At 46.2% G+C, this 11,974-nt stretch overlaps 1 protein-coding gene across 1 annotated transcript in view; it reads right to left on the bottom strand.

Moving 5' to 3' along the window:
• Positions 1-5,160, bottom strand: part of AGPAT5 (1-acylglycerol-3-phosphate O-acyltransferase 5) — a 55,425-nt gene extending 50,265 nt beyond the window's left edge. The window contains exon 1 of the mRNA XM_051613964.1: positions 4,682-5,160. Coding sequence (XP_051469924.1) covers positions 4,682-4,900 — 219 coding nt within the window. The 5' untranslated portion in view covers positions 4,901-5,160. The remainder of the gene's footprint in view (positions 1-4,681) is intronic.
• Between the last annotated feature and the right edge of the window lie 6,814 nt (positions 5,161-11,974).

Genomic DNA, 11,974 nt, shown 5'->3' on the forward strand with positions numbered 1-11,974 from the left:
CCATCCAGCAGGAAGTGGGGGTAGGGAAGAGAGCTGAGACAGGCACCGAACAAAATCCATGCACATTAATTCAGTCATGGATTTTATTCAACTGCCAAAACCTTTCAGATGGAAAACGATCTTTTAGGAAGCAGCCTGAGTGATGATTTCTTTATTATTTCTTCACCACGATTCAATACAAAATATCAAACACCACTACAAAAAAAATTGAATGCTTAGTCCTTGTCTGATCCCAAACATGTGCACAATCACAATAGGCCTTAATTTCATCACTGACAGCAACTGGGATAAGACGCAAAGGGTCACAGAGGGATGACAGCACTCATACTGAATTACTAAGTCCTTTCAGCGCTTCAGATGTCCCCATCACAGGCATACTTGCAGTCATTTTGGTTTTCACATTCTACAGTAAGATGCAGCTGTTCATTGTCTGTATGAAATATAAGAGATGAGTCTTCCCTCAGAAGTAACACCACTGCACAATTCACAGGCTACTCGACGATGTAGAAACGTAGGGCCAAATCTACTATTAGCACAAGCAAATGCAAGTCCTCCAAAGCACTTGAATTGTACCCGTTTGTGTCAGTGACAGCTTTGTGTCAACTTTGGCTCTTTGCTGAGAAAATTAACATCCTTTGCTCTTCAAGACTTCCTACACACTTTACATAGAGTTCAAGTATATCATATGCATTCTTCCCAGAAGACTACTGTAGCACTTCTGCAGCTTCCAGCAGGATGGTGGGAAGCAACGCAACTGCATTTCCATCAAAAGCAATAGAAGCCCAAAGCAGGGCCAGCCTCTCTGTGCCACTTTCCAACAGGCTGGATTTACTTATTTTCATTATTATGAGTTTACAAGCCTAGAGGTTGTTGAAGAACACTGTCACAATGCCAGATATGGATTAATTTTACATATTTTTAGCTCCTTAATAAAAGTCATGGATATCTACCAAACTGCAATTACACTGGCAAATGTAAATAGCATTATCCGATTTAACTTTACAGCCATGCTGGCTTTGTCCAGTATACCTCAATTACAGGGCTGGCATGTTCTAAGTTGCTTTTTGTAATCTACATGCTGGTTCTTTAGTTTTCTATAGCAAACTCTTGCATGATAGTCAGGAAAAGGGCTATTATTTACAATTTTTTTAACAGAAATCTAAAATTATTGGAAAACCTAAACTGATTGCATCTTAGCTCAAGTTCTTTTAGGCTGTATAAATCAAACAGTTTTGGTGGCAAAAAACAGGTCTGACCCAAAAGCGAAAGTGTTTAGAGCATGAGAAAGTAACTTTTACAGTTACTTCATGAGCCACTCTCTAGAACATAATTTCTCAGTAAGGTTTCACAGCAATTATAGCTCTGTAATTATTTTAGATTTTAAGCAAAAAGGGAATTAGTCCTTAATAATTATATAACTTATTTAGTTACATTTCAAAACCAAAAATAATTTGCTACCAAGATAAAATTACTTCCTAGCATGAAATACCATTTTTGTTTTAATAAAGTTGGTTAAAAACATGCAAGTCTGGAAGAAGAAAAAAAGAATACACGTTTGTGCATAAGGTCATGAGAGAGAGATTTAGACACTCAGTGGACTAACAGCAGAAAATACACAGAAACATCACTTCCTGACAGATAAATAAATAAAAAATAAATGTCAAGATATACTAGAATTTCATTCATTTAAAAAATAAATAAATAAACCTGCTTATGACATAAGCCAACTTTACTAGTCCCCACTCACATTACTGGGAATTTCAGCAAAATTATTTTAAGATCAGACATATCAAATGTCTGTCATTGAGTGTTACTGTTTTGAAGAACCTAAAGTATGATAAGTGTAATATACCAAAGAATGCTAAACAGTACATAACATTGAAGACTTTTTATATCGGGCAAGACAGTGGAATTGCTAAGAAAAAGTCACTTGTGGCTGTGATTTAGTAAGTCATTCAGGCATCTGTATAATCCTAAAGACTTCAGAGAGTACACAGCAAGTGCCAGTACTCTGATGGATGAGGTTGTTGGTCTCCCATTTATCCGGTTACAAAAAATTAACCCAACAAACATCAATCAATTGAATAAATTAATACACCTAAAAGAGATGTTGAATTCCTCCCTCCCATGGCTATTATGATGCCTTAATGATGGCTGGCAAAGCCCTACAGCTGCCTTTCTGAAGCCACACAAGTTACTATTCTTGCATTGGTTTTTTTGGGATTAATGATGCTACACTTCTGCATCTAATTACATGCCTTAGAGCAGCCAATTCACAGTAGCTCTCAGGTTACCATCCCAATCTCAAACACTCAGGCACATGCTTAACTTTCCACTGCAAGTTTCCAGTTAAACACATTCAGTGTTCACAAAAGCAGGTCTGAAAGGATGCCATTTCTTCTCCTTAAACAAATGGGGGATATCTTCCAGTTAAAAGATAGAAGAATTTTAAGGACCACCTCTTACCTCCCTATACATTTATCATATTTTCCAAATTGTTATTTACCTTTCAGTCTCAATTACTATTTTACTTATCCTATGACATACATCACACTGGGTTTGTGGGCTTTTATTTGGTTTTGTTATCTTTTATTTCAGCTTTGCACGTATCATCTCCTCTTAGCTTCACCTGCTTCTTACCGTGACAGAACACCTCTATTTTAATATCATCTTAAGTGTTCACTTCTACTGTTCCCTACCATTGTTTTTCCTTTGTGTGGATCAAGTTTTATCAATGCAACAGAAGAAAACAGAGGGCAACAGACAATGGCTGCCTTTTTGTTTCTTTGGGTTGTAGCATTTTCCTTTCTGTACCATTATGTTACAGGCATTTCTTTTAAATGTAGGTTCTTATCAAAAGTTAAAAGTGGTTACTACTCTGTGCACTGTTTGTAGAAAATTTGCATAATTTTTCTGTTACAATTTGTAGATTGAGTTTTGACTCTCAATCTTAGAACGGGTTGCATTAAACTACTATACTGATACTTTCAGCAGCTAACAACTAAGGTGTGGTACTACACACCAAGATACCTGCATTAAGGATGCTGCATTAAAAAGAAGACAGACAAAACAGTAAGTACTTAATCTGTGAACTACCACTCCCTCTTCCACTTTTTCTCTTTTAAATTAAAAAGCATATGTAAATCACAACACAAGTTAACATATTTGGACAAGATGCAAGGGTGAAGTTAAGTGAGTTACAAGCCAAATCAAAAACTAATTACCAGTAAAAGAGCTCACTTCTGTTTTTTATTTGTTCCATTTACCCTGATCTTCTATCTTTAGCTGGCTTTGGGAGTTTCCATCAGAGTCAATATGAAGTGAGTCCTACAACTGTAGCTCAAGAGTGGAAATCAGGGCAGACCTTGTCTGATTTTGAAATAAATGCTTCGTAACAGAGTGGACAAACACTTTAGCTGTAAATAGGAAGAAGGACTTGTTTGTACCTGGACTGTCACCTGTCAATCAACACGTAAGCACTTGTTATTCTGAAACACCTACAGCTGACACTAACTTCAAATACACTTCTGTACTTTCAGACAGGTATGAAAGTCAGGTTTAGGCACAGTAAGCAATTGTCATTTACGTAATTATTTTTTACATGTAGAATTAAAAGTCTCCTTATTTACCTTTCAAATAACAAACAAATACGTAACATTTCAGAGACAAGTGAAATATTATTATTTGAATGCAAATATCCCTCTGGTCACACAGGAAAGGCTTGCAATTCCAACTTACTGATCTGAAACCTTGGACTTTGGTTTCTGAGAGACTGAATAATCACAACCCATGGCTGATTCAAAATTTAAGGGCTAAAGACTGACAGGGGCAGACTGCACAAAACCCGAGAACCTGTAATTAGATGTTACGTATTCTATTTATTAAAAACTTGTGTGTGTGTTAGGTACATTTAAGCTGAAGAGGGACTTTTCACAAGGGCATGTACTAACACGACAAGGGGTAATGGTTTTAAACTGGAAGATGGTAAATTTAGATTAGATTTTAGGAATAAATTCTTTACTCTGAGGGTGGAGAGACACCACCTGCCCAGGTAAGCTGTGGCTGCCCCATCCCTGAAAGTGCTCAAGGCCAGGTTGGGTGAGGTTTTGCACAACCTGGTCTTGTGGGAGGTGTCCCGGCCCATGGCACGGGGGCTGGAACTAGATGATCTTTAAGGTCCTTTTCCACTCAAACAATTCTATGATTCTAGTTTTCCTATCTGCTGGCAATTTCATACCACAGGGTATGAAATACACCAGTTCCAGGCCATAGGGCTCAAGCGTACAGAGAAGGCTGCCATTCAGCTGCTGACAGAGCACGACCGCTGCCGCATCCCTTCCGCCTTCCCGACCTGCAAAACGAACACAACACCGACACTCCGTGAGCAGCATCACCGGGGGCGCGGCAGCGAAACCGGACTGTCCGCTGCGGCCCCGGGGCCGCTGCCGGGTGAAGGCCCCGGCCCGCACCTGCTGCCAGCGCCCACCTCTTCCCTCCCCGCCGCGGGCCCCGCGGGGCGGCGAGGGGCGTCCTGCCCGGGGCGGCAGGGGGGGCAGGAGGGCAGGGGGGCGAGCGCCGCGGGCCCGCGGCCGGCACCACCGAGCCCCGCTCGCTCCCCCGCGGCTGCGTGCGCCCGGGCCGCCGCCAGGCCAGAGCCCCCGCCCCGCCCCGCCCGGCTCACCTGCACGCCCGTGTAGTTCTCGAAGAAGAAGAGCACCATGCTCTGGTAGATGGTGTAGAGCCGGTCGTCCACCTCGCGGTAGAAGCGGGCGGGCAGCAGGGCGGAGAGCAGGCGCCAGGCGCCCCAGGCCAGCACGTAGGTGGGCGCCGTGCCCATCATGACGGCGGCGGGCAGGACGTAGCGCATGGAGTAGGTGTGCAGCACCAGCGACAGCAGCATCTTCCCGCTGTGCCCCCGGCCTCACCGGGACACCCACATGGGCAGCGCGCTCACACACAGCCCGGCAGCCCCGCCGCCCGCATCGCCCGCCGCGCCGCGCCGGGCAGACCCGCCAGGCGGGCGGAGAAGCAGCAGCGGCCGCGGCCGGCAGGGAGGAAGGGAAGGGAAGGAGAGAGGGAAGGAGGGAGGCACCGGAGCGGGCACCAGCGCGGGCTCACGGCTCCCCCCGCGCCGCCACCATATTGCCCGGCCGGGGAGGGGCCGCGCCGGCAGGAAGGCGGCCCCGGGAGCTTCCGGGAGGGGTGGGCGGCGCCCGGGCCCCGCCTCCGCCTGAGGGGATGGCCCCGCCGCCGGGCCCGGCCTCCCGCGGGGGCTGCCTGCCTGCCTGCCTGCCTGCCTGCCTGCCTACCCTGCCCTGCCCTGCTCGTCCTGCCTGCCTGCCCGCTCGTCCTGCCTGCCTGCCTGCCTGCCCGCCCTGCCCTGCCTGCCTGCCTGCCCTGCGCTGCCCTGCCCTGCCCTGCTCGTCCTGCCTGCCTGCCCTGCCCTGCCCTACCCTGCCCTCCTCATCCTGCCTGCCTGCCTGCCTGCCCTGCCCTTATCGTCCTGCCTGCCTGCCTGCCTGCCCTGCCCTGCCCTGCTCGTCCTGCCTGCCTGCCTGCCCTGCCCTGCCCTGCCCTGCTCATCCTGCCTGCCTGCCTGCCTACCTGCCTGTCCTGCCTGCCTGCCTGCCCTGCCTGCCCTGCCCTGCCTGCACTGCCCTGCCCTGCCTTGCATGCCCTGCCCTGCCCTGCCCTGCCTGCTTGTCCTGCCTGCCCTGCCCTGCCCTGCCCACACTGCTCTGCCTGCCTGCCCTGCCTGCCCTGCCTGCCCTGCCCTGCCCTGCCTGCCCTGCCCTGCCCGCACTGCCCTGCCTGCACTGCCCTGCCTGCCCTGCTCGTCCTGCCTGCCTGCCTGCCTTGGTCATCCTGCCTGCCTGCCTGTCCTGCCTGCTCGTCCTGCCTGCCTGTTTGTCCTGCCTGCCTGCCTGCACTGCCCTGCCCTGTCCTGCCTGCTCATCCTGCCTGCCTGCTCGTCCTGCCTGCCTGCCCTGCTCGTCCTGCCCGCCTGCCCTGCTTGTCCTGCCTGCCTGCCCTGCCTGCACTGCCCTGCCTGCTTGTCCTGCCTGCCCTGCCTTCCTGCCTGTCCTGCCTGCTCGTCCTGCCTGCCTGCCTACCTGCTTGTCCTGCCTGCCCTGCCCTGCCCTGCCCCGCCCTGCCTGCCAGCGGGCTCGGGGCCCTGTCGTCCTCCCCCACGCTCCCCACTCGGGCCAGGCACACAGAAGTGGCTACAGGGCCCCTCCGGGGCGGGGGTGCCGGCTGCTCCCTCACGGTGTAGGGCTGCTCGGCACCATGCGAAATGACGCACCCACACTTCTAGCTTGTTAGTTTTAATTAGTATTAATTACCTAGCATAGCTTAATTACCTAGCATAGCTTAGAAGAAAAATTACTTCCCTTTCCCCCTTTCTACCATCAGTCCAAATTGGAGCACTAAGAAAACTGTGCATCTCACTTTGCGAGCTACTGCCACAGCGCTGGTCTGGGATCCGCACATATTTAGCTCTTGCAAGCTTGCATTTTGACTTTCCCAGGTTCCCAAAAAACCAAGCAGCTTCCTGCATGGTGTCCTCTCCTCGCTGGCCGCCAATAACCTGCTGACAGCAGCAGCCAGAGGCACCAGCTGCTTTTGAAGAATGTGCAAGAAGTATTGCAGAAAACAGCAGTGTAATAACCTTCCCAAAGGGAGTTTCTTATTAAGCTCTAGCCTACAGTGAGGTATTTATTCCTTGTTTCTAAAAAAGTTTTATTCTGAAGCTTGTGAAGATCTCATTGTCTTAAAAGAAGTGGATGCTCAATACCTTCTGCTCGGATCTGTTTCCTTTGCCAGGCTTTAACTGGGACGAGATCTGTCCTTTGCTGTTGTTTACCTCATACTAGCTGTTTTTTCAATGCGTGTTGAAAATTACATTCTGAATAGTTCAGCAAAATAAGACTGGGGGAATGATGCTAGGTTGAAGTACTGTGGCAATGTTCTGTTGAAACCACCTCGAGGGTCCTGAGCTCTGCAGTGAGAACTAATATTTGACACGTGTCATAGCCTCTGTGTGCCTCGAGAGACTAAATGGTCTTTATTTCCTTCCCCTCTCCAGAAAGGGGGGCAGGAGGAGTCATGGCAGCTTTTCTGTCAGGACTCCCTGTCCTCATCAGTGCATACCGTCCTCAATGAGTAACGGCATACACAAGCTCAGGACTACCAGAATAGAGGTGCTTTCCTCATAATGGCCTCTTTTGGCAGGGAATTTTTCTGCTCTAAACCAAGCAAAGCTATGTTGGACAGAAAACTGAGGACAAAGCTTCTGTTTTGTGATGCCTGTGGCAGGGCCACATCGAAGAGAAAAGTAATTCACCATGGTAAGGGGAGGAGAAAGTATTCCAACACAACACAGAGGAGATAAAACTGATGCCAGAAGAACAGAGCCAGATATGGAAGAACAAGTGCTACGGTTGGAATGGCAGGATGGGTTGGAGAGTCGATCCAGACCTGTTGCTTCACAAAGATGGCTGGAGACAGAGACTAGGATTCAGGGCAACTAGGTGTGTTTGGCTAATTTGACTGTGATCAGGAGTGAAAAATGTAGACTAGCAGTCTAAAATAGTGAACTAGGATTGACAAATGACAGGACTGGGGAAAATATGGCAAAGTTAAACTGGGGTTAAAGGCAGAGTATGAGTTTGTGAGATGAGGGTAAAGACTCTTAACAGTGGCCATAAACTTCTTCATCTCTCCATGTTTGCTCTAGGACATGAAGGCTTTCTTGAACCCTATAGTCCTCTGCAACCTCAGGTGACAACTGTAGTAGTTGCTGTCCATCCCTGACTCTAGCTCTGAAGTGCTCCTTCTTGTGTCTCTGTCCCATGCCCCTCACACAGAATATGATAAGGCTGTACAACATGTAGCTGGTCCACCTCAGAAACACATCTACATGCCTGTGCTCTGCTTATTCCATTCCTTACTCTTATGTCCTGCCTAGACACTCTCTCTTATCACCAGAAAATGGTGAGGAACAATAGCAAGACAATTCCATGGCCCACAAGAGGATTTTCTATCTTATGTCCCTGGGTGGCAGTGGGCACGATCGTGTTTGTGCTGTGATTTACAAAGTCTTCTGCATGTCTTTTGCAGTGAAAGGGAAACTCAAGGTCAGACGTATATTTATTGAGTCAGGTTTCAGTTCTCTGCCTCCTGTGAAATTTCTTCATGAGGATTTGTCTATACTTTTAATCTCAAAAAGTCAGTAAGAATGGCAGATACAGAAGAAGTAGGAAGAGGTGCAAACTTTTCCCATGCTCTCACAGCCTTCTCCAAGCTTCCCATTTGTGGTTGTGGGTGTAGAGCCAACTGTGACATATATATATGCTGCAGTAATCACCAACACATTTTACATGTACCTAGCCATGCTTCCCTTTACGCTTACTGACTTTTAGCCTCTGCAACATCATTTGGGAAGCAGTAGAATAATCTCCTTTTGTTTCAAAACCGCCTTACTGTAATTTAATTTTGTGTATCTTAGAGCTTATATTGAAAGACACAGAAAATCACTTTCCATGCTCTTATTTGTGCTACTCATGTATTTTTACAGAACTCTGTACTAGCCCCTTTAGGCTCTCTGTTTTCCAGACTGAATTTTACTCAGTTTTGCCCTGTATGAAAGCTGTTCTGTAAATTCTGTCTTACAAGTATAACCAGCATTACTTTGGGCATTTTCTGGCTTTTAAAGTTTCATTTTGAAGCAGCATTTTCTTATTTTACCAAAATAAATCCCAAAATTTCATGTGAGACATTATGTTCACTCTCATAGGATTTATCCATAAAAATAACTTTCAGATTCTCTTTTAGAAGTCTAGTATAAGTAGTTACCATTTAATAAACCAAACTAGTAAAGGAGGAGAAACACACTTTGCCAGCAGTTCTATTTGATGACACTTGTGAAATGGTGATTGTCAAGACTCTTTACAGATCATGGAGGGAAGAGTGTTTTGATAAACACAGACTCTTTTGCATCAAGCTGAATCCCTATCACCTTTCATCTGCCTCCAACATTTCTCCTTCCCCTGTTTCCAGCCTTCACCCATCAAACTCTCAGTCTCCCTTGCAAAATGCATCCTTTGTTCTCAGCTCTGCTCTGTCTCTACATGTTTTTTTTCTAATCTCCTTCCCAGGCAAACCTAGCTCATTCTGCCCCCATGACTCCCATGCATCCCATTCACATTTCTCACGCAATGTCAGTCTCTTTTTTCCTAGTGAATCCTAGTTTGCTCTTAATTTCCCTTGAGAGTTCCTAATCCTGTTATCCAGTCTTCTGTATGTCAAAGTCTTGCTCGAGCGATTCTAATTTTCACTTCCTGCCTACTTGGTCACAGTCCAGTCTTTCCTCAACAGTTCTTACCCACAGCTTCACCCTCAACCAGCAGTTCTAGCTTTGCCTTTTCCCCTTCCTTTGGTCAAGCTTTTATTCCCTTTGTATGTAACTTGGGTGGCCTCTTCCTCCAAGGCACTTGGGTGCAGGCAGGGAAAGCACTGAGAGAATGGCAGAAGTAAGGCTCCGTGGTGCTCCCGCTGGTCGTTGGGTAGCCTGAAGGGGACAAAGAATGTTGTCTCTCAGAAAGGACAACATCTATACAACCTGCTCAGGGAGAACAGGATTTGTGCATTTTAGTTGGTAAACTCTGAGTATATTGTTTTAATTATGCAATGGCAAACAGATTTTTCAGAGGTCTGTGACTTTGCCAAATTTGAGCTGATTTTCACAGTAGCAGCAGAAAACATGTCCATAGCTTAAATGCTACTCACTACCTTACCAAATTTCAAATTCCTATTGAAAGGGCAAAAGAAGTAGAAAAAAAAAAGGTTATGAGGGTACTAACACAAACAGAACAGCATCTTTTCCATACCTATGTCCCCTAAAATAGTGTAGTTTAGGAATTTTCAACCCCAAATTTTACAACAGGCAAAGACAAGACAACAAAGAACAGCCCTCTCACATCTGAAATGCAAATCTATTAATAAAAACTGAACTGACTTTAATATCAGGTGATGCTACAGTTCTTGATTACAAATGGGGCTGGGTTCAAAGTGGAAATCCAGCTGAAGGACAAATTAATGTTTATATGCAGAAGTCTAAGAAACCTAGAATCACAAAAGACTCAGGAAAAGAACTTTTGTGGTGTGCCTAGTTAGAGCTATAGCTGCTCGTGTTTAGCAGAACCAGGAAAGCCAGTTAAACTGTACATACGAGTGTTTAGGGAATCATTAGTTACCCTCTTCTATTTAAATTTTTAGTTCTTTTCTACCCACAACCACATATGAGGGCTTTATTCATAGTAAATCAGCATTTTTGTATACTGAAGTATACAACAGGATAACAAGACTGCTGCACAGAAGTATTCTGCTGTAGGAATCTATGCCATTGCTGCAATTAGTGTGGTTGGGTAAGTAAGGTCATCCAAGACTGATTGTATCTTGTCCGTGAACCTTGTCCATGAAAGAAAACGGTAGGCTTGCTACTAAAGCTGCTGCTAAGTGCAGCATTAGGAACATTGGGTTCAAGTCTTGGCTCAGACACAGGCTTCCTATCTCCTGTTGTACAAGTTATTTTCATTTCCCATTTATAAAATGAAAGTAATACCTCACAAGGTCTTTGCAATGGCAAATTAATTAAGTTGAGAGGAAGGATACTTTTGTGATTAAGGTGCACCATGGAATCTCAGTTTGCCTCCTGACTGCAGGCTTTCTGTAGCACCTGGCAAAGTTACTTCATATCTCTGTGCTTCAGTCCCTCTGGTGTAAAATAAGGACAGTATTTCCTCCCCACACCCTTTATTTGTTTAGATTGTGTGTAGAGCTGGTTGGAAAAATTCAGACATGTTTTTAATTGAGCATTTGCTGACTCAACAAAATCTAGTGTTTCAATGAGAACCTTACCCAGCTTCCTGACAGCTTGCTGACCTGGTTCCTTGGCAAAGATCTAGGAAGTGCCGACAGCCATGGTTCTCAGGGCTTCCAGGCTCATTCTTCCTTGATAGCTGGAGCTCTCAGTGTCCACAGCAGCAGCACAGTCTGCTGCATGGGGACTCCCATTGCTCATGGCTCTGGGCTGTCTACCTCCAGTTCCCTGGAGCTGCAGTTTCACACCTTTTTTTTTCTGTATGAGAGATTGTTCCAAACAGAAGGAAACCATACTCCGAAATAACACAATCTTCCACAAAACAAACTTCTCCTTCTCTATTCAGCTTTTCAGAGCAGTATTGTCTTTTGTCTTAATGCTGGTATGTTGCATACGACAAGGACAAGTAGAGCCCTCTGTTTAAGAAGCAATAAACCAGTTCAACGAGATCAATTGCAAGGTCCTGCACCTAGGCTGGGGCAACCCCAAGCATAAATACAGGCTGGGAGGAGAATGGATTGAGAGCAGCCCTGAGGAGAAGGACCTGGGGGTGTTGGTTGATGAGAAGCTCAACATGAGTTGGCAATGTGCAGTTGCAGCCCAGAAAGCCAATCGTGTCGTGGGCTGCATCAAAAGGAGTATGGCCAGCAGGTTGAGGGAGGTGATTCTGCCCTTCTACTCTGCTCTCATGAGAGCCTTCCTGAAATGCTGTGTCCAGTGCTGGAGCCCCCAACATAAGAAGGACATGGAGCTGTTGAAGCGAGTCCAGAGGAGGGCCACAAAGATGATCAGAGGACTGGAGCACCTCTCCTATGAAGACAGACTGAGAGAGTTGGGATTGTTACGTTTGGAAAAGAAAAGGCTCCAGGGAGACCTTATTGCAGCCTTCCAATACCTGTAGGGGGCCTACAAGGAAGCTGGGGAGGGACTTTTATCAAGGGCATGTAGTAATAGAACAAGGGCGAAGTGTCTTAAACTGAATGAAGGGAGATTTAGATTAAATGTTAGGAAGAAATTCTTTCCTGTGAGGGTGGTGAGACACTGGAACAGGTTGCCCAGAGAAGCTATGCATGCTCCCTTCTTGGCAGTGTT

The sequence above is a fragment of the Apus apus genome, chromosome 3, assembly GCF_020740795.1.
Source record: "Apus apus isolate bApuApu2 chromosome 3, bApuApu2.pri.cur, whole genome shotgun sequence".
Lineage (NCBI taxonomy): Eukaryota > Metazoa > Chordata > Aves > Apodiformes > Apodidae > Apus > Apus apus.